General features: G+C 39.3%; 1 protein-coding gene across 1 annotated transcript in view; it reads right to left on the minus strand.

Moving 5' to 3' along the window:
* The window catches only part of itfg1 (integrin alpha FG-GAP repeat containing 1), a 131125-nt gene that overhangs the window by 36539 nt on the left and 72534 nt on the right, over positions 1-22052 (minus strand). Inside the window, exons 13-14 of the mRNA XM_072464665.1 lie at positions 16617-16660; positions 14036-14114 (exon numbers count right to left, since the gene is read on the minus strand). Coding sequence (XP_072320766.1) covers positions 14036-14114; positions 16617-16660 — 123 coding nt within the window. The remainder of the gene's footprint in view (positions 1-14035; positions 14115-16616; positions 16661-22052) is intronic.

A 22052-nucleotide genomic window follows, 5' to 3' on the forward strand; every position in this document is an offset into this window, starting at 1 on the left:
TGTCAGTAAGCTGCAGATAGAAATCCTATTTGAAGTGCCCCAAGACTTGTCTTAAAGCGTTTTTAAGAGCCATGGTGTGCAGCGTTTAGTGTGCGTTTGACATGGGCTGAATGACGCGCCACTTTGGTGTGCATCGGCCTTAAAGGGGCTGTCCCAGATTTTTGTCATGTAATAAAGTAAAATCTGTTCCCAGTACAGATATAGTATAAAAACATCATCAATTTGGGTAAAAATTTGTCCATTGTGAGTGTTTTATTCTCTTCGAAGCAGGAGGTGCGCTGTTAGCCAGAGCCGCCACAATGCAGTAAGTAAGCCAGGCAACTGCCTAGGGCCTTGGAGCTAAAGGGGTCCCTTGCACGGTTGTTTAATAGTGACTGTCTATATGATCCCTTTTACAGCATCAACTTCAGTAAACAAACTATGTGAGAAACCACAGTATGTACCATATTTTTAAGCCCTGAAAAGGGCCCCATAGATTTTAGAGAGACAATGTCTGAAATTGGGCGATGACCTCCTGAAAGCACCATAAGCATAATAAATAGTACTAAGACATCCCCATAAAAAGCCCAGTTCACGGTCATACTTTCACAAGCTAACAGAGAGGTTGAGCGTGATATTTATGAAGGGCATATTCCCTTCAGAGTGTCAAAAAGATATACGAAAGAAAGACGAAGAAGGAATAACAATGAGATTGTGGTAAGAAAGCTCGTTCCCTTCTGACTCAGTGCAATGACTTGTGAAAAGACACGTATCTTATATTGTGCTATTTTTTTCCTGTTTCATAGTCTACCCTAAGGACATAGTTGATAATAATGAGTGTTGTGCAACACCCATAACATAATAGTTATAAAATATTACCCACATCTTGGACCCCGCTCACAAATCCGGAAATGCAGACAGCTTAGTTTGAAATTCACCCAAAACCCTCGCGAAAGAGCCGCATCATCCTGCTGAGGAGCCCCCGTTTGTCTGCTCATCTGAGGGGAAGGATAGAGACTGTTCTCTAGCTAAAGACGGCAGGAATCAATCAAAACGCCACTTTGGGCACATACACAAGGTACCATTAGCGCTGTGAGAAGGTTAAAAGCTCATGAAAAATAACCTTTCTCATTAGGTTTCCCTGCATAAATAAATAAAATGAATAAGTTGAATGCAACTTTAGTGTCAGAGGGAATGCAAAACTGGTAGCCGGACCGACTATGTGAGTTATATTTGTCTTCTTTTCCAGATTTAAGCTAAGACGAAGTAACATAATGTAAAACAAAATGCACAAAATGCACACCCCCTCGTCTTCTCTCGACATAACGAGCCTACATTAAGACCGGATATGGCAAAAAGTATTTTTTACTCACCTGGTTGCCTTGACTGAATGTCTGTAATGTCTGCATTATTCAATAGTATTCCCCCTTCAGTCCAGACGCCAGAGAAAATACACACATTAGAATATTCCTGTCCAACTCCAAACTTATGTAATGTCCACTGGCAGCCCCAAAGAAGTTGTAGTTTATTTTTTGTAGTTGCTTTTTTCTCAAGCCAAGCATGTCTCCATGCTGACGCTGTTTACATACGGACTTGTGCATTGTGCAATACATCACTATAATGTGGGATTATGGGGAATGAAGTTCTGTAAGCATGCCGTACTTTTTGGACTACTTTTTTCCCCATGCTTTGAACCCTGCGGTCATTACAGCTGTGCGTCTAATTTTAAAAATGTACTGGCTAACAGCCACTGGGGGGCAATTTAGCAGGAAGCGCAAGCATTTGACAGTGGACAATGGTCATTGTTCTGGGAACATGTAGTGTTTTCTATATTTTAAAATGCTGTGCTTTATTACAATCAAATTCATATTAACAGAGAAATGAGTCTAATGAGGAAGTGAAGCTAGACGCGGCGAAACGCAAAGACACACGTGGAGTGCAGACATGTGATATACGGCGGTCTGCAGTTTAGAACCGGAAGCATTAAAATTAGACTTGGCCCGACCTGCCCCACGACTCAAAAGACAAGACTGCATCACTACCGTGTTCTGTGTAATTATCTTATGTTACAATGCAACACAGATGAACCAGATGTGAGGACACAGACAAAGGGAAATCTGAGTTGGGGTCTGTAACATTGTGTTGTACTTTCAGACACAATGAGACATTGCTGTTTCCAGGTCCCCGGTGGTTGTGAGGAAATAATGTAGTGATTCTTCAAAGAATGACACTTGATTGACAAACATAGATCGTAAATATCAAGTATGGGTTCCAGCTATGTGACGCATCAAGCCACTTGTTTATTTTGTTGTTTGGTGGCAGGTGGAGTTTTGTGCTGGGTGCCTTTTTAAATCTTGTGCCCGCAGAGCCCCCGATCTCAACCTGCCGCACGCATGCCACTTGTGTGTGCCATCTCTTTGTTTCTTTCTCTTTTCTTTTGCTGTCTACTACACATCACCTTGCAATACTTCTGTAGAAGTGGGCAGGAAATTGGCACCAGGTGTTGGACGGTGCAGACTAGAGGCATATGATTTTTCGTCGTGTCTAATGTAGTTCCAAGTGTTATTGTGGCAAAGGTGAGCCAAATAAATTCATTTGAACTATTTCACTGGACTATTTTTTTGATGCTTTGGAAGACACGGTCAAAAATCATATGCCTCTGTACCTTCAAACACCTGGTGCCAATTCCTGCTCTCTTTATACCTGCTACCCAAAAGTGCCTCATAGGGGCTGGAGGTGCACATAAGGGCAGTCCAAATGGCTCCTACAACTTGCACACACCCTGATCATGCACTTGATCATTGCACACACAAATACTCTCTCTTCGCCTGGCGTCCCTAAATCATCCCCACATCTGCAGAAACTGTTAGTTTCTGTTTTTAGATTTTCCTGAGTTTGGTTATTGTCGCAGCCTTGGAGCCGGGCTGTGACAAAAAGTATTTTGTGACCCATTCTGTTCTAATTATATTTAATCAGAGTATTGCATTCTGAATAATAAGAATGCCTTCACTTTGAATGGCATTATATAACAGTGTTAAATCACGTCATAGTTGTTTCACTGGTTGATATGCATTTAGGATTAGAGAACCTTGGCACATGCACTCACTATAATAATTACTTTAGTGCAGTTCAAAGCTGAATTTTCATGATCATGTATTCCTTTGATTTTAGAAAAGTAAATTGTGTGTTTTTGGTAGGCCTACATGTGTTCAGTTCCTGTTGATTATGTGGCCCCTCAAATCGTGTTTTGATTCGACAACATATTGTGCAGTCCCAGTTGAGATTATTATAATTGTATATTTTTCATTTAATACATCATTTTTTTGATTGCCACTGCCTGCTCCACAGACGGAAGAGCACCCTTCCTAGTGTCACTTTCACAATCTTAAAATGCAACACTCAGCGCCCCACAATGAAGCTCATCCATCATGTGCGGGCATTTTGAGGACATGCAAGATATTTCGATGGTTTTGACAGACTGTTCCACAAAGCACAAGGAGGTGGATATTTGAAATGTGCGTGTGTGTGTGTGGTGCGGCTGTGGATCAAGCAAGGTTAAAGTACAGGCAGGGAATTTGGCTGAAAACCTGGCCTTGGCTGGAGTGATGCCATTGAGCAGCACGGCGAAGGCTGGTACAGAGTTGGTAATGTGTGTGTTTGTTGGGAAGTGTGTTTTAGAAATGCCTGTGCCGTATCTCCAGTCAGCAGAGCCAGGCGAGGTCTTGGCGCATAATTCATCGTGCACCACGGCTGACCGCTTACAATCCATCTCTCAGAAGTAGAGCTAGGCAACGTGGTGCAACCGTCTACTCGAACTCTCACAAGAACTGAACTACGCACGTTAGCAATATTAAAGTAGAATTAAAAGGTTAGGTTAAGCGTGGGCGTATAGTGACATCGATTAATTACACTGGAGGCGCAGTTCAAGAACAAATACGTCTTTCCTTTACCCTCACTTTCTTTAATATTGTTATTGCGTTTCATTCTTATCGGACAGAGTTGGTCGCTATTATCTAAAAATGAAAAAGTCAGCTATATCTGCTACCTTTTTGTTCTTAGACAATAACATTTGTTGCTTATTGTATTGTATTGAATTTATTCTATAATTGTTTTATATTGCTTTATATCCTCCTACTTGTCACAATGATCTTATAGAATAGCTTTCTTTGCATTATAGCAATATTGTTTTGGTCAATAATTGATTTGAAATGTTTTAGCAATAATAAAATGTATGACTTACATCTACACATAACATGGCGTCAATTTTTTATGTATGATTTGCCTTTTTATTTATCTGCAGCTATAAAGCACAATATTTGTAACATATTTGTTATTGCAAGAGAATATACAGTGAAGTTTTATGCCATTGTTGAATAAAAAGCATAAACCAAGCTATAAAGCAGATTTATGCTTTTCCATGGCATATTTACACACTGTGAATACAATAACTTTGCACCAAACGGCAACAGTGTTTTGTGAGGCTTAATGATCTCGCAGGCCGTTACTATCAGCACCTCATTTAAACTTGGCGTTTATGGCCACTATATTTCTCTAGATATATTGTGGGGATGTTTTTGTATTCTAGTCACTGTGTGCACACCGGGCTCCAGCTAATAAGAAGCGCTTTCACCTCAACTGTTAATTACATCTCACCTACAGCGCAGCATGGTAACTTTAATGCAGCCACGATTATATTTTGATTGAGCTATGTTATTGTGACTTGTGTAAGATCTATTTCCTCAGGGATGTGTCACAGTTGTCATACTCTTCTAGCAATGGGACACATTTTCACATCTTGTGGGCATGACCAGTCAAATAGAGCAGAATAAAAGTGAGAACTGTTAGAATGGAGGAGACAGTGGGGACTTGAGTGCATTTGCACCAGTGTGTGTCTATGGAAGTAGACAAAGCTACAATGACACACATCTTCATGAAAACACTGGTCTGGTCCAGAGGATAGACCACCACAGGGCACACAAGAGCAGTGATGCAAAGCGCTTGGCCAACACTAAAATATAGTATGTAACAGTGACATATGGAGAACAGAATGGCAGATTATAATGGCAGGGATAAACATTGCAATGTTTTATATTTATTCCAAGGTATTAATATAATAAGGTATAGTAAAGGTACACGTTATTGTCCCCATAGGGAAATGTGCATTTGACCTAACTTGCAATGCTACTGGGGCACCCTGTCAGGAGCAATGTGCACCTAAGTGCAGGGACCTGGGGAGCCATATCCAGATCTTGCGCTTGGGAGAAAGATGTAAGCTCCACACAGAAAGGCCCTGGCGGCCAGTTGAACTCGACTGTGCCTCTAATATTGTAATTTACTTAATTGTAAGTTGCTCTGTTTCACAGTATGAAGAAAATACAGTTTTAAAATATGATCATGTCTTCAATTACAGCTCCACTGAGACTCCAACAAATTGCAATGTTTACCACACTTTGGCCATACCAAAACACATTAAAGTGTGAGATTCCCAAACAGTACAGACACTAGAAGAGCCACAAACCACATATCACCCCGACAATATCCTCAACGTCCTCAAAAGGATATCAAAATTCAAATGGCAAAACTATATGAAGCCAAATATGAGGAAAAATCCCCCAACAATGTCCCAGTATATCGTCCAATTCTAGTTGTCATAGAAACCATTTGCCACATTGAGGGCAATAAAAGGCGCAAATAACAGAAATGGATGGAGGGCAGAGCCAGGAGGGCCAGAAGTGTATGTGCACAAAAGCTTCGAGAGCCCCCTTCAGAGACCACACAATAGCGTCAAGATCCTGACATTGATTTTAAAGGAGAAATGTGTGCGTGCACCTTTGTGTCCGTGCACCCGAGTGTGTAGCAGTACAGACCTGGAGGGCCCGGATAGCACTGCACTCCACACAGCCTCGCGAAAACCACGGCACCGCGCCATGAAGACACCTGCGCCGCACCAACGGATCAAATGACATTGGAAAGACGTGTGAGGAGGGAAGAAATGGAGCCAAAGACACCTCCCGATCAACAACCCGGACCCTTGTTTACTGCTGCTAAAATAAATACAGCGAGGATGCCCTTCAAAACTATAGAGGATATTTTTGACACTAGCATATGCTTTCATTCCTCCTTGCACAAGCAACTTATTTAATCAAGAAAAAGAACACAAACATAAATGAAAACCATTATTCTCTTCGCCATCCTCCTTCCGGTTGTGCTGTATTATTTCAACCAAACAAAAGAACATACAGTTTGAATGGCAGCAGACTCATTTAAAGATAGCCAAAGCTTTAGCATTCGCTTTTTAAAATCAAGCAAGCTCTCTAAATAATTAACACCACAATAAACTACTAGATGATTCATATTTTCATGCAATCTTAAGGCTTTCATCTGAATTACACTTCCATTTAAGATGAGCAACTTATTCACACAAAAGCATGACCTCAGATACGCAGCATTGTCTCATTTTGCTTCGAGATTGCAAAACTCTCTCGAAACAATAGAGCTGACAGCGCCAATCAGCAAAAGTGAGGATATTCGAATTGCGTTGCCGTTCACAGAACATTTGGGATGACAATTGGCTGCAGCAAAACAATGTATGAGGGGAGATTTGCCAAAACAAAAACACGAGCCGAAGTTTGTCCTGAGAAAAATGTAAAGCTGCAGGGGATTGTTTCGGCTTGGAAAATGTATTATTTATTTGTGGTAAAGAGAAACAGATCATAGTTCAAAGAAGAAAAAAGCCTGATTCTTGTGTGTTTCTGAAGGGGGTTAACCTCTTGGCTCATTTTTTTTTGGTCATTTCAAAATTCCCTTGCCCTACAAAGCGCTGTTGTGCTCTCTCTGCACTGCATTTTGGCCTATCGCTCTATTTTGTCCAACCTTCATGTGGGTAATCAATGCTTTCTGTTGCGTAGCTTGCAACCGCTCATTTTCACCTCTTCCCTCCTGTGCCGGCTCCTCATATCTTCCGCTCTGCCGGTGTGTTTTCCAGCCGGGGAGCGCGTTTTGCCGTCTGACCCAAAGAGGCTACACAGCGCCATTGATCAGCGTGACGTCAAATGCCAATGGGTCCGCGCTGGAGATTCAGACGGACCGTGACGCAGCGAGAGAAATGAATACGAGAGACTGCATCGGTCAGAAACATGATCACAGTCAGTGGACAATGAAGTACATATTTGTTTGCATAAAGATAATAATGACTAATGACTAGCTTATGTTAACATCGAGATTCAAATTGGAAAATGCTTAGAAAGACGAGCTAAACTGATAAGAACAGGGATTTGATTTTTACCTCCTTTGTAAAGTACTATCAATGTCTTCTGAAGCCATTTGTCTGAAAGCACTACTAAGACCTTGAAGCAGACGTGGCTCAAGCCAGAGAAACAACATGCCATTTAAGAACAGAAAATATGGCGGCAAATGTATTTTCTTGACCAAAAATGTCTATCTTCACCTTGCTTGTGACGCAAAGATTCTGACGGTTTCAAGCAGCCATTAGAACCTGAGTTGTTAATGTTAAAACCATATATTTCAAGTTCATGAAATTATATATACTTTTAGTCAGGGATGTCAAAATATAACATTGACATTTTATTGGGAGAGGAAACATCACGTTTTTACGATTCTTGGCACAACGACAAAGCAACAGTCAAATCCTTCATTCCTCTCAAGTGTTATGAAATCAAACTTTCAGAATAAAAAACAATATTGGCACATAAACGCCTTGATAAAAAGTACTTCCACAGCTTGAACGGAAATTACTTACTTATACTGCCTACATTTTTCACAATTATTATCTTTTAGTTTTTGCAATTGTATTGTGACCTGAATAGACACAATTATCAATTGACCAAATAATCTTGACACATCTACTTTTGGTTCATCCATTCCAATTAAATGTGCCTGCTTTTTGCAAATAACTTCTACAGAAGCCCATTCCACAGGCTAGTTGCCAGTAGTAGTTAGTGCCATTGATTCATGATTTAAGAGCAACTGAATTTACAGTCCCGGCAAAACAATTCAACCTTAAAGCCAGTGGCACCTATACGAATATATTCTGTATCTGTTCGTCTTTGGATATTGAGAAAGTTTGATGTTAATACTAAGATATGATAATATGCTTGTGGCTGCATATGCGTAGGTTCTGTTTTTAAAGGTTGCCGTTGCATGTACAATGAGCCTAAGCCCAACACGAGTGTGAGCGCTGCTGCTAATCCCTCAACTCATTAGCCTAATTGGACAGTCTGCAGAGAGCTCCACATTGATCTGGGCCCCTCCCTGTGAGCACTCCTCTGTTTTCTCTCTGTCCTCCCTTTTACAGTAAGTTCACTTAAAACAACCTTCCACTGTTAGTCATGACGAGCTCACTACATCTGTCCAACACTATAATGAAGTCACAATAAAACTGAGCCTATTTATAGAAACTAAAATGGGAGCACTAAGCAATTTCCTGCATACATGATTTAAATAGTTTCCTCTGACACAAATGCAATAGGTTTTTTAAATTTAGCTCATGAAGATGTAAATACAAGTTTGCAAATGTATCCCCTGTAAATAATATTTGCTAATTACAATATTTTCTTTTTCATGAATAAACACATATATTAGAATGAAGTAGAATAAGTGAGTTTCCAGGTTTTTCCTAAGCATTCAACAGTCGCTTCCGTTGACAGAAAAAGAGAGATGTGTGTTGAATCCTCTTCTAAATTCTGACTTTCTCTTCACATTATTCATTCCAGGAAGTTTATAACGCCAAAATATTTTCAGACTTCACTTTGAGAACGATACCAGAAACTCCAGCTCGAATAGCTCTGGTTTTACAATAACTTAAAAGGCCACTTTGTTCCGCTCTTAATTCCTGAACGTCCCGTGACCTTATACAGTGCAGCGTTTGCATTTACTGGTTAATTAGTGAGTCTAAGCATTCAAACCAATGCCACACCCGGCTCCTGTGCGGTCCCTCGCTCTCCCAGCAGGCATCAGCTGATAATGAGGTGTGGTGTTGTCAAAACCACGGCCGGCGCTCATCCATCCAGCCCTGCTTAGTAAGAGCCCCGCCGCAAAACTGTTGGGTGCGGGCACGAAACGCAAGGTCGCACCGAGTCGACCCAAACGCTGCATATTGTACACGAAGCACACACTCATACGGAAGAATGATGAGCGATTCAAACCTGCACAGGTAACGGAGTGTGAGAGCTTGTTGACCTTTAGCTGTTAGATATCAGGGTATTATTATTGCTGTAATGTGCTTATATGGAACTGTAATGAATAGATAGCCTCCGAATGACATTGCAGTGTGTTTTACAGTATATACTTGCAGAGTAGTAAGATGAATGTAAAATTATATTTTGTAATATAGCTTGGATAATGGTTGACAGTTGAGATGGGCAAACAATACCGTCATAAATTTATAGATTTTACATTAATAAGGTGATTTAGAGTTCTCCACTTTTTGGGAATAGTGTACTTAAGGAATATAATACAATTGTGATTATACTCTAATTCATGTGCAATTACTGTGAAATTCATGTGCAATCCATGTGCCGTCGTGACACATTCATGTGCAATTACTGTCGCGATCACATGCAATGGTATTTATTTATTTATTTACTTATTTTTATCTTTATTATTTTTCCCCTCGATCCCTTGTTGGGAAATGGGAGGTTTTGTCTATGGGAGTTTTTGTTTATAGGAGATCTTCTACTGAGTGTTTTTCAAACTTCCTATAAGTGATCTGTTCTTTTCTTCTGTATCTACCTCTGTATCTACCTGCATTGCGTCAATGAAATTTCCCCATGTGGGACAATAAAGGAATATCTTATCTTATTTGACATGAACATAAATATGCTTGGGACAATTCTTAACTTGTTTTTGACACTATTCAACAGTAAATCAGTGAAACGATCTTCTGCATCTTCAACACTACAGTGCTGTATCACTTCCATCCTCTCTGGTCTTCGACCTTCTCCCTTTGCGTTTTGCTCTTTCTTGTACATTCTGCTCTTGCAGTTTCCATAAAGTGCTGTGCTGTCTTACAGTATTCCTGGAGCCTCTTGCAGTTTTTCCTACACTAACCCTGTTCACCTCGCTTCATTCCTCCTTGGTCCTTGTCTCCATTTCTTGGAGCATTATAATCTGTGCTTTCCAGTATTCTGCTCCATTCAGGAGGGTGAAGGGTAAGTGAAGATCGCTCGGCCCCAGTGGAGAGCCCCAGACGTTGTGTTGTGTGTGTGTGTGTTTGTGTGCGCCCCATCATTGCTCATCTCTGGCAGTCTCTCTGGCTGTTCCCCGAGCTACAAGCTACAGAATAAATATACTTTAAATCACTGCTCACACACCCACAGACACACATGCGTGGCAGCAGGCTCCCTGGCAGCACTTTGCTGCTGTTAAATGAGGGGTCTGGGGAGTTTTGCAGGCAAAGCCTTTGGCTACCTCACTTCTCTTCTCTCAGCGCAGTCTGGTCGGAGACACGCTGGAAAATAAGCCAGTCATAATGGGCATGCTCATATAGCATTCTAATGTTAAATAGATGAGTTGGAGCTTTTAAAGGAAACACAGCTGGAGATGTGTGGTACTCAACAAAAACCTGCAGTGGACGAGTGGGCAAAATGTCAGAACCATCATCGTCAGACAAGAGGGAACTAGCAAGTGGAACTTGGCCTTAATTTATTTTCCAACTTAATGGTGGGCTTTATGCATTTGGCACATAATTTCTGTGATTTCGTTCAACTTTTTTCAAGATGTAAACTGCAGGACTAACACTGACTGAAACCAATCACTGAAAAGTAAATCTGTAGACTGTTAATTCACCTCACAAGGATGAAGATATTATAAAACATGTAGATAAATCAACTGCAGTTGATACTCATATGATACATTTGGTACTACACAGGATGATGTTGTAATGACATACTTGTACTTGTATCCAGGTTAAATTACATTGCCGTGCAACAACATGCAGTCTGTTTTACCTGCAATATAATTATTCTTAGTTTGATCTACAATCCATACCACGCAGTCCCCCTAGCATTTGCCTCCTACACACAGAGCGGTTCAACTGTGATAGCTGTGTAATGGGTGCAGGTGCCAGTAGCCCCCACACTCCCCCTCTTTCTCCTCTTTTCCACTGCTGCACTTGATGCCCATTTAACCACACATTTAGAACCAGTGGAGTGTGCTCAAAAGGAATAAAACTCTTGATGACAAAATAGCAGCAAGCATTTACTGTTCAAAGTTTGCTAGCACTGATTTTAGCCATGTTATCTCATTGAAAAGAGCATCCTTTGGGAGATTTGTCCTTAGCAGTTTGGCTTGTACATGTCTAATGGTGGTGAAATAATGATGATGTGCTTATTGGGCTTGGGCAAACATGTGTACACTGGAAGAGAGCGTGCGCGGGGAAAATGGAACAATGCGAAGTGACACGCAGACTATATATATCCGTGACCTGGGGCTGTCAGCGTTTCTTGTCCTCAGCCCTGCTCTCTGTCCTTCCCACAATGCAACATCATCTAGGTTAACTGTGGCTAATACAGCACAACACGGCCAGCTTCTGTGCCTCAATTGTGTGTCTCTGAAAATATGTATCCATCCATCGGCGCTTAGACATAGTACAGTTGTGGTGAGATGATGTTTTTTCCCCCCATCAAATATCCAGGCCATGATCTCAGAGCGCTGGTATAAATGAGTCACGGTTACGAACAACGACAATGACAAAGCAAGGAGAACATCATTATATCTATATCAGGCTGAGATACTGATACATAAGTGGTCTTACACGTAGTCTTCACATTTTAATAGGTTCAGGATTCTTATAGTCGGACTGTATTTTTATCATACGTGACATGTTTTTTAGCTGCACTCTGATGCCTTTCTTAGAAGTGTCACATGACTTGTGACAAGGTATGACACAAAAATACAGGTCTGACTATAAATATCCTGGACATTTTACAATGAGATGAAGATAGGAAGATATCTTGGAATGATGATAAGGGTTAACATCAATATGCATGAGGAAAAGGCTCTCTCAGTTCACATTATTCATTCATGTGCGTGTTTACATTAAAGTGATGAAATCACGCCTTGATATTTTAGTATTATTACAAGAAAGTGGCATAAGCCCATAATACTACAATAACAAGAGGTCAGTTAACAAGTCCACTCCTTCACTACTGTTTAAATAAAGAAATATAGATTGCCTTTTATGTGAAAGTGCCATTTTACACTGCGTCACACCTTTGTGGCAGCTGTGGCTGCGATGGGTCTTTAACCCAGCTCAGCCTTTAATATAGGATGTATGGAAAGCCAGCGCGCATCACATTTGTCAGCGCACAGCTCGGCTTTTTGCTTTCTCTTCACAATGCGACTACACACTTGTTGATTAGGGGGTAAAGCATGTTGAATTTATGGATGTAAGAAGCAGAACAGAGGAGATTAAAGGAGGAGGACAGAGAGGGAAGAGGTCCATTTCTGTATGTCTAAAGAAGTACAGGAAGATGTAGAAACTCTGAACACACATCACCACATCAGGGACCAAAATAACCATGTATATTTCTAACAATTATTATATTTCATTCAAAATACATTTGTCATATTGTGATTTAAAACCTTCTATTATTACAAATTGACATGGATTACGCGTTATAACCCAAGGCATCGGTGATGTGTTCACGTAAATGAGGCGTACGGTTTAGTATTTGGCATCTTACAATCTCTATTAATGAGACAATCCCAATCTTTACATAAAAAATAACCAATTATTTTGTGGTCATTTGTAATCTGCAATGCCAAAGTAAGCAGGGATTCAAAAATACAAAACTCATCAGCAGTAGTTAATGGCTATTTTGAATGTAAATCAATTGGAAAGATGATGACAAGATTCTAACAAGATTGTGTAGAGCATAATAAATACTGAACTGTACAAATGCATTTTCGAAAGTTTATTCTGGGTTAAAGTGAGTGCATGTTGTTAAGTGCGCTGGCCAAATGTATTTCTTGTTCAGGGTACACTAGGCGATTCAGGGGACGCTTTAAAGTTGGCAATGATTTAAAGCAGAACACACATAATTTAGCAGCCGGTCACCTAGAATAATACAACACAGTCCATAAAACAAGACACGATGCTTTCAGTGGCACAGGTTGAACATTAGCCTCTAATCAAACTGATTTATCTTTTCTTCACCCGGGGCGCTCTCTGAAAGGACTTTTCCTCACTCGCCCTTTCTCATTCTACTGTGTCTTTGAGGCTATATTCTTGTACTAAAAATAAATAAACTTGAATCAATATTTATTTTCTCACTAATTTTTTGTCTTCTATGATCTCCCAAACAAAGCCGGCCTTGTCAGCTAGACGGAGGATTGCTGTCAATGTTTCGAGGGCAAGTTATTAATAAACTTGACGTGGATGCATGACCGAGAAATTCTGAAGTAGGTGGTTTAAAATGTTCGCTCAAAGAGAAAAAGTGTGTGTTAAAGTGACGCATGACAGGTTTCTAAGATTATAATTTTGACTTTATTTGGTGTATTTGTACCTCTTGTACATATACATTATAGTTTCACACCAATCGAGCAGGTATTTGTGGAGAAAACTATGACAAATCTGTCAAATGATAGGAAGTGACATCACACCAGGGACACTCATTCCAGTCAAAGTTTATGCATAATTTACAAAAAGAAACAACTTATTTTTGACTCTCTAAACACTAATTCAACAAAATAAAGTGGCTCTCATATATTTTTATATGCCTAATAAAAAGTAATTGTGTCATTAGATTAGTTTCTGCCCAGTGTTTGCAGCGTAAAAGTGTGATGTCATCAATTACAAACATGAAGTGAAATTATGAACCTAAAAAAATGAGCTATTTTGTGATATTTTTAATTTTTAGCCAAATTCAAAATATATTTATCTCAACTGCATTTTAGTTCAATGAGTCGTCCGACCTGTCAGAGCCACTTTAAGCCTGCTCTAAAATGGTGGACTGTGATGTGCCCGGTACAAGATGCCTGGGAATGAAGAAGCTAAAATGACTTTGAGCAGAAGAGACACTTAGGGGCAACTTACCGGAGGCGTTTTTCTGGTTGCCGTTGGAGTCCACTGTAGTGTACATGACATACGGGCCGGGCTGGTTAACGCCGAATGGCTGTGAAATGCAAGCGGCAAAGCAAAACAAAGTGAGCTCTTTTGACATTTTAAAAATCACTTGTCCATCAGCAAGGGAACGCAGGAGGACAGGGGCACACTGGTGGGCACGGTTGAAAGGAAAACAACACATGAAGAACTGACAGGCACGTCCTCTCCGCAGCAACCTTGAGTTCTGTTTTTGAAGTATTTTTTTTTATTTTATCAGAACGTGGAGGGGAAAATGTCTGACCGACTTGGATTTAATACGACTGGGCTGAATGTATGCTAAATAGATAGATTTAAGGCTATACTGTGGAACATTTTAATTGCAAGGGAGATTTCATTTTTATATTTCGGGCAACATTTAACATGGCAAACAAAGCTAAAACTAAAAATACATTCTATAGCTCCCTGATATGTGCAAAACCTTTGTAATTCGGGAAAGCCATTGAAAACCTGCTGATTGCAGTAGGCATTGCAACTCTAGATTGCAGCTTGCACTAGATTGTATTTTTTGTATAGTATAAAGTATACGTCTTCAGACTACAGTGTGGTGCTGAGTAGAAGGCATGTAAGTAAGGTACAGGGGAAGGATTTACGGATGGAGGGCTTGATGGATGGAAGTGGAGAGCGGCAGTAACAGCCTGAAGCTCTACTCGTCTGGCATGTTCATCATACCTTTCAGTTACAACAACAAGAAGGAGGAGAAGGAAAAGGAAAAGGAAAAGGGAAAGGGAAATGGAAAGGGAGAAGGAGAAGGAGAAGGAGAAGGAGAAGGAAACACCACCAAAACCAGCAACGTGTTAGTGTGTGCTGTGGTTTGGTTACTTTGGGCTTCTTTTCTGTTCACTATAATTATATGACACACATTGTTTTTAGAGATGAGTGTTAAGGAGACATATTATGTAAAAACATTTAAGCATGCTATAATTTCCATCTCATTATCTCACTCAAAGTTGTATTTTGCGTGATTCATGCATGTTTGAGTAATCTTTATTCTGCCATTGCTTTGAAAATTCTAACCACAGTGTACTGTACTTAGGTGTTATTTTTTTAACTATGATTGAGGTCAGAGTTTGAGGTTGCATTGCCATGAGGGAAAACATTTTTAAAAATCCCACAGCTTGCTACCGTGGACTGCAGCTATTGTGATCCCGTTTAATCACATCCACATGTTTCTCAACAGTGTGGTTGGAATAAACCTATAAAACAATATTACGCTTTGTTATAGATCATAACTAACTAGTTGAAAAAAGCGTAATGTTAAAGTATATGTTCATAATAATGATAATAATATTACATTTCAAAATAAGTGAACGTAATACAAACTCTCTGAGCTCTTTCCTTCTTATAATCTAATAACTGAAATTCTAGAAAATGTTTAACATTTTTCCTTCCTTCACTCATTTATTTCAGTTAATTCATCTTTATTTATCAGAGATCCATGATAATCTTGCTAATCTTTTGACTAAACGGAACAAATACAAATAGACAAAGGACAAACACATATACAGCGTTGGCAATAGGATTTCTTTAAAATGACAAGCCCCCAAATATGCATGCGACCACATTTTGCTATTTAAGTAATACTTTTTCAAAATACCAACATTCTATCCACATTTCACTTGTAATAACATTCAAAACATCATTAACCACTTCAAAACTCAAGGTAAGAGTGAATAGTGGATAGCTGATGTTATGTAAGTGTAAATCCAGTCATCGAAGGAGGGCCAAGCTCGAGGACCAAGGCTCATGCAATTTATGCATCTTTGTATGGAAACAGCCTCACTGATTTTGTCATTATAAATGCTATCCATAAGTGAGATAATTAAATTCAGAGTGGCAGCATGGGCCAGGGTTCAAACAAAGCGATAATCTACACTAACTCTAGATGTATTGGAAAACTAACTGTTAAAACATTTTATCTTTTTTTTTAATGATGATTGAGTTGAAGTTCCACAGCTTTATTTTGTAATTAGATTAGCTCTACTGCGTGACATGTTAGCTGGCTGCACAAAGGACATTTGTCAATACCATGTTATATACTGTATGTCATATTTATCAATTATAATAGACCAATAAAACATAAATTATAAGATTCCTTCCAACAGATGTGCCATGGGATTAGCCAGCATCATGATGTTAATCTACTTTTCTCCACTCAAATGCATTTGCAGTTGCCCTAAAGATGCATGTCATTTTCTGGTTCTCCATGGAGATGTTATTGCTTTTCCTGGAATGTTCCACAGTCTGCCATTAAACTAAACCATCTTGAATGTATTCAAATCAACTGAAAACCATCAGTTCCTACAGTGAGTTTACAGCGAGTTCACGTCTTCGGAGATCTGATCTGTGACCTGGTGAGCTCGTTTCCAAGGAGATAGATCATTTTAATGCCATACTCAACATTCAAGGCTAAGCAAAACATATGGAAATGTACCCATCTCTTGAAAGGTTTACGTAGTTGGTGAAAAACATCTCTATGTACTGATAGTAAGGTATTTAAAATAATATTTTTTACCGTGACTCCCTCAGGACATTTGTTGGAGCAGAGGCCACTGAGAACTATGGAGAAAAGAAGACAAAATCAGTGTTAGTTAACTCAAAGCCAAACAACCTTTGGATTCTTTATGTGCAATGCAAACAAGAGAACAATCTGACAACACATTCCCGGCAACAGAACATTCAGAAGCTATTACATTGTGTTTACATGTATAAATGCATCATAGGAGCTCACTTCGCTTATTCGTGATTAGGTTGTACAAGCGGAGCAGGAACAGAATCAGCTGAATTGCTAATCAGTCATTAGAAATTTGACTTTATTAGCATACTAATGGTTCTGCGGCGACGTGATGCTTTGCTTGATGAAGTCACAGAGGAGTCCAATACTTGTTAATAAGGTGCGCACCGAACAACAAGTCAATCTGAATGCACATATTCAAGGGAACATCACTGTTGATTAATTGTCTGGACACTGCACGGTGCTCTATAAGTGAAAGATTTGCCTAATTTGTATTATTGGAGCTGTACATTCTTACATTTTTAACATGTAGATTTGGCAATAAACTAAATATATCCTGCTCCTCGAAAACCTCTGCACAATTCTCAGTGACCATGTATAACTAATTGCTGGTGTGAGTGAGTGGCTTTTTTATCCTGGATTTCAAATAAATCATTTTTTATTCCAAAACAAATACAGTTAATATACTCTGATTCATTTTAATTCTGTGATTTTCTGTGAGTGCTGTCTTGAGTCTTAAGAACTCATATTGAGCAGCAAGTGCACAAAGATAATCTTACCAACAATCTCATGTAGGTTTATTTCCTCTCGTTCAGAAATAGCTACTCAAAACTTAAACTGTTTATCATAGATTTCTTATTTAATTGTTCCCTCAGCTTTGACTGGACCACAGAGTTCAAGTCCTATAGATGTTAAGCTAAAACATTGAATAACAAGGTTGTGGTAGTTGTAGTAGTAGTAGTAGTAGTTCCCTTGTGGTCTGATCATACACATTCCATTTACTTCCCTTGACGGTACAGATTAAGACAATGTTTCGCTTGCTTTATGTCTGATTTGCAGGACTCCAGGAAAATGAGTGTATATGCTGTACAAATCGGTATGCAAATAAATACAAGACCCTGCAGGAGTTCTTATTATGGATTTATTTGGAGCTGTAGAGACTATGAATACTGCCAAGGTTCTCTGCTCAATTGCTCACATCTAACAATTACAATGCAGACCAGCGCACACAGCTATAGTAAGCGTGTATAACAGTAAACTAAAGTAAATGTGAGCATTAAACGTTGGTTGAAAGGCTGCATCTAATACTTTAAATACATATACATACAATAATCATTCATACAGGATAGTGTCATAAACTTGTAAATAATGCTCAAATGACCATTGTTATAATTATAAAACGGGTGGGCAGAGGCCCGCATTGCACCATTTAGGAAAACGGATTATTCCATGAGATGGCCTTTGCCACCACTGGGCGAATAAACTCAATATTTTGTCTTCTTTCTGGGCTTTGATTTGAAAATAAATTGCACACAGCTTTGATGTTCTGAGGCTTATTAAGAATACGCCCGAAGGTGAATTCAGATGTAGTTCCGACCAACTGACAACTGCTTAACCTCAACTGACCACAGACGGTGCTACTCACTACTTCACCACACGAGAACGAAAAACAGCAGCGAATACTAATCTGACAAGTCCCGCAGTCTTTGAAGATTCTTGAGCCAAATTTCCCAACAAATACAACATTTGTTATCAATATTTTTGCTTCACAAACACACAAATTCATACAGGCAAAGCATCTGATGTGTATTGTCCAAGGACACAGAAAGCAGAGAAGGGGTGAATGCCAAACGAGTGCACTGCGCCTCATTATGACAAGACGGAGCCAGACATTTTCCACTGCAAATTATGGCTAGTTGTGGGAAAAAAATTTAGTCCATCTACTCTCGGTCTTATCTTATGAATTGAGGCAATGTGGATAACAGTTCACAATGAATTCTTTATTTAAGCAAAAAATGTGACACTAGAGAAATAAAAAGTAAGCTAATTACATTTGGTTCTTGTGGAGAACTTCTTAATCTGAAAGGAATAAAAAAGCGGTGTGCACCGTTTATGCAGATCATATGTTTAGGGGATATGATTTTGAATACGAAGTCTGTTGCTGAATTGACTACATCTGGGTTTATTTTCTTTCTAAACTTCAGAATGTTATGTTTATAGATCGATGCGTCCATAAATTGAAAGTTCAGTTTGATGAAATGGCAGCTTTCCTGTACTCAACCCAAACCTCAAGATAGTGCAGCTAAAACACTGCGGCGCCGTAACAGGGCTCAGAGGTTGAGCAAAGTCATTATTGGCTGCCCACGGAATAATTACACTGCTATCGCCTTTGATTATGAGTAGATCAACACATCAGAGGGTCTGCAGCAAAGTCATCTACAAAGGACCTAGTTGATCAATAAATCACAGATGTTTGAATTTCATGTTGTGTGGGGTCAGTCTCCGGCACCACTGTCACTGACACTGTAAATCAATAGAGCAGGGGATTAGAAAGTCATTTGTAAGGCTGTGCTCAACATATCGATATCGTGATATATTGTGGAGAACTTCTTGGCAATACGTGTATCGATACAGAGATGAGTATTGTGATACTTTTAAACAACATGAAGTCATTGTAAATTGCCACGTTCTACAGTTGTGAACTTACAGACTGGTGCATCAAGGCTGAGGAGCTGAAAATGTGATTTACTCATAGCAGAGGACGGTGTGAACATGAAATTCTGATGCATTTTGTTATTCTACCTAATTAAAACATAATTTTAGTAAACTTTTAACTTCGGTTTTAACAGATATCATGAATCAGATGTGCGTTATATCAAGTTCCCTGTATCGGGATAGGTATTGTATCGTGAGGTACTAGGCAATTCCCAGCCCTAGTTTTCTGTTGGAGGACTTGAATTGTGAACATAGGGAGTAAATGTACACCAAATACAGCATAAGACCCAACATTAAATTATTTATGGATAGAATGTCCATAAAGTGTATCATAGGAAGGTGTTCATGGGTTTCAGCTTCCTCAAAGACTTACTCCTCATTCAGAAAGTATAAGACTTCATTTTAAATTGTAAATAGCTATGGCAACTCTTTCTTCAACATTCTAAAACCCATGGATAGAATATTTTAATGTTTATTTGAAAATTAAAGATGCTGTACCTGATTTTTAGTCTTAAAAATGTGAAACTAGTTTATTTTAAACTCTTTTTGCAGAATTCCTTGTGTACTACTGACTAATGCGCTATTCATTCTGCTGAGAACATCATGAAACGTTACCTTAGCAGTAAGTTTAATTTTCAGGATTTTCGTGAATTCGCGCCAGTGGTAAACGAGCCAATCACAGGGCATTTAGGGCCTGCAGGTGGGACTGGAACCAATCACAGCGCAGCATTGTGGTTTGGTCAAAACAACCGCAACCAAAACAAACATGCTTCAACCTATTTTAGGAAAACTGCAGACTATTTTGTTTTTCAAGACCGTGCAAAGAATGGCGCTTGATTTGTGGATGAGAAAGAAGACTGTGCTTTTCTGAACACTGGATTTAACACAATTTAGATTTATTTTGTTTTCTTCTGCCGTTGTGACGTTTCGACCAGTATAAAGTATCAGTATAAAGTATTTTTTTTTAATGTCCTGACAGCTTTCTGCGAGAGCCTTCGAAGATTGATTCAAGTGAAGAACTCAAGTGAGAGTGAGACACAGATCAATCCGGTGTGAGCCACGTTACATGAAACATGTCTGTGCAGGGAACTGAACGACTGTGTGCGCCTGTTGCAATGTTCCGAACAGAGCAAAAAGCAGCTTGCGGTGATCGGTTCTTCCCGAGCTTTGTTCATAATACTTCAATCTCTCCAAAGAAAACATAACAGCTCCTCCATGGCCAAAAACAAGAATAGCTCTCATGCATAGAGGCGCAAACAGATTTTTTTGTCTCCTGCCAATACCCAAACTCTCTTACCTCCCACACAGAGACATGCCAGCCTGTTTTTCTGTGGGAATATTGAGAATGATGGCAACGTCTTCCCTGGACTAACCTAATCAAGTGAATGATGAACTAGTCAGAGTGTCACTTTGTGTGCACCGGCGTCCATCACGGTGCGATAATGGCCACTCCAGTCAGAAAGAAACCAACCGAGTTTTTTTGAGGGGGGGTAATGTGCTTTTTGAATTTGGTGCAAAATAGCCAGCAGTCTTGATGGGAATAATTCATGTGCAACAAGAGCCACTGATGCTCTGCGAAAACGCCAGATGTAGTGAGTCAGAGAGTGTGTGGAAGCCTGGCATGAAAAATACTAATCATTTCAAGATTACACTGAGATGAAACACAAGCTAAGCCTCTCGAGCCAGCAAAGACTTGGTTGTAAAATGTGTTATCCTAATCAAACTTCTTTGAAATCCTTTTTTTTTGTGGCAATCATGAATAAATGGACAACAAGGATTCCATGGAGTGAAGAGACATTATAGTCCATCTACGTTGGTATTTTGGCATGCAGCGTACAAATCCAAATCCACTTTGTTTACAGCACATTTGAGAAACAAGCAGTTTCCGTAGTGCTGCACAGAGCCAGAGAACAATACAAAACAAAAATTAATATGTGCTCCATTTAATCGTACTAGTCCTAAAAAAATAAAACAGTATTCAATAAATCCATTTAAAAATAAATAAATAAAACACACAAAAGACCACACAATCCAGAGAACAGAAGTACACTCAGATTAGTGATGTCGTTATTGAAATGATCAACAAACTCACACTTACCATGTTGTTTATCACAAAACTATATATTTTAAAAATTAGGCTAAATTACTGAATAGCCCGCTGAGCCTGGAAACTAAAACTCATGGGAGCTAGCCTGGAATGACACTTTAGAAACAACAGAGTTGATCATTTTGCTCATTTGCTCATTGATTTTCCACGAAAGCTAAGCTTTATCCTTATGAGTTAAGAATAGCGTTGCATGACATGTTTTGATAAAAAAAATTACTAACAAAGTAAAAACTTTTCACGGTTCACGATTCCCACACAGATCTATGAAAAAAAGTATGTAAATCTTATACATTTTCTACATATGCTGTGAAATTAAAATAAAATTTTAATTTAAATAAAAAACTCAAGTACCAATAAATTTCCCCCCAAAATGCGATTTATACTCCAGTGCGACTTATATAAGTATTTTTCTTCTCTATTATGCATTTTTGGCTGGTGCGATTTATACTGCGATACTGTGTCACACATGTCCACTGCTTTGTAAATCTGGTCTGTCAGAACTAAACTGGGATCAAACCAGAATAAGTATGAACACAGGTTATGGGGGAAATGCAGACCAACATCTGACATCCATGCAGTGTGTCCAGTGCCTTAAACGAGTGTGACCTTAAGCA

The sequence above is a fragment of the Eucyclogobius newberryi genome, unplaced genomic scaffold (genome assembly GCF_026437365.1).
Source record: "Eucyclogobius newberryi isolate DKJ021-1_F unplaced genomic scaffold, fEucNew1.0.hap1 SCAF_5, whole genome shotgun sequence".
Taxonomy (NCBI): domain Eukaryota; kingdom Metazoa; phylum Chordata; class Actinopteri; order Gobiiformes; family Gobiidae; genus Eucyclogobius; species Eucyclogobius newberryi.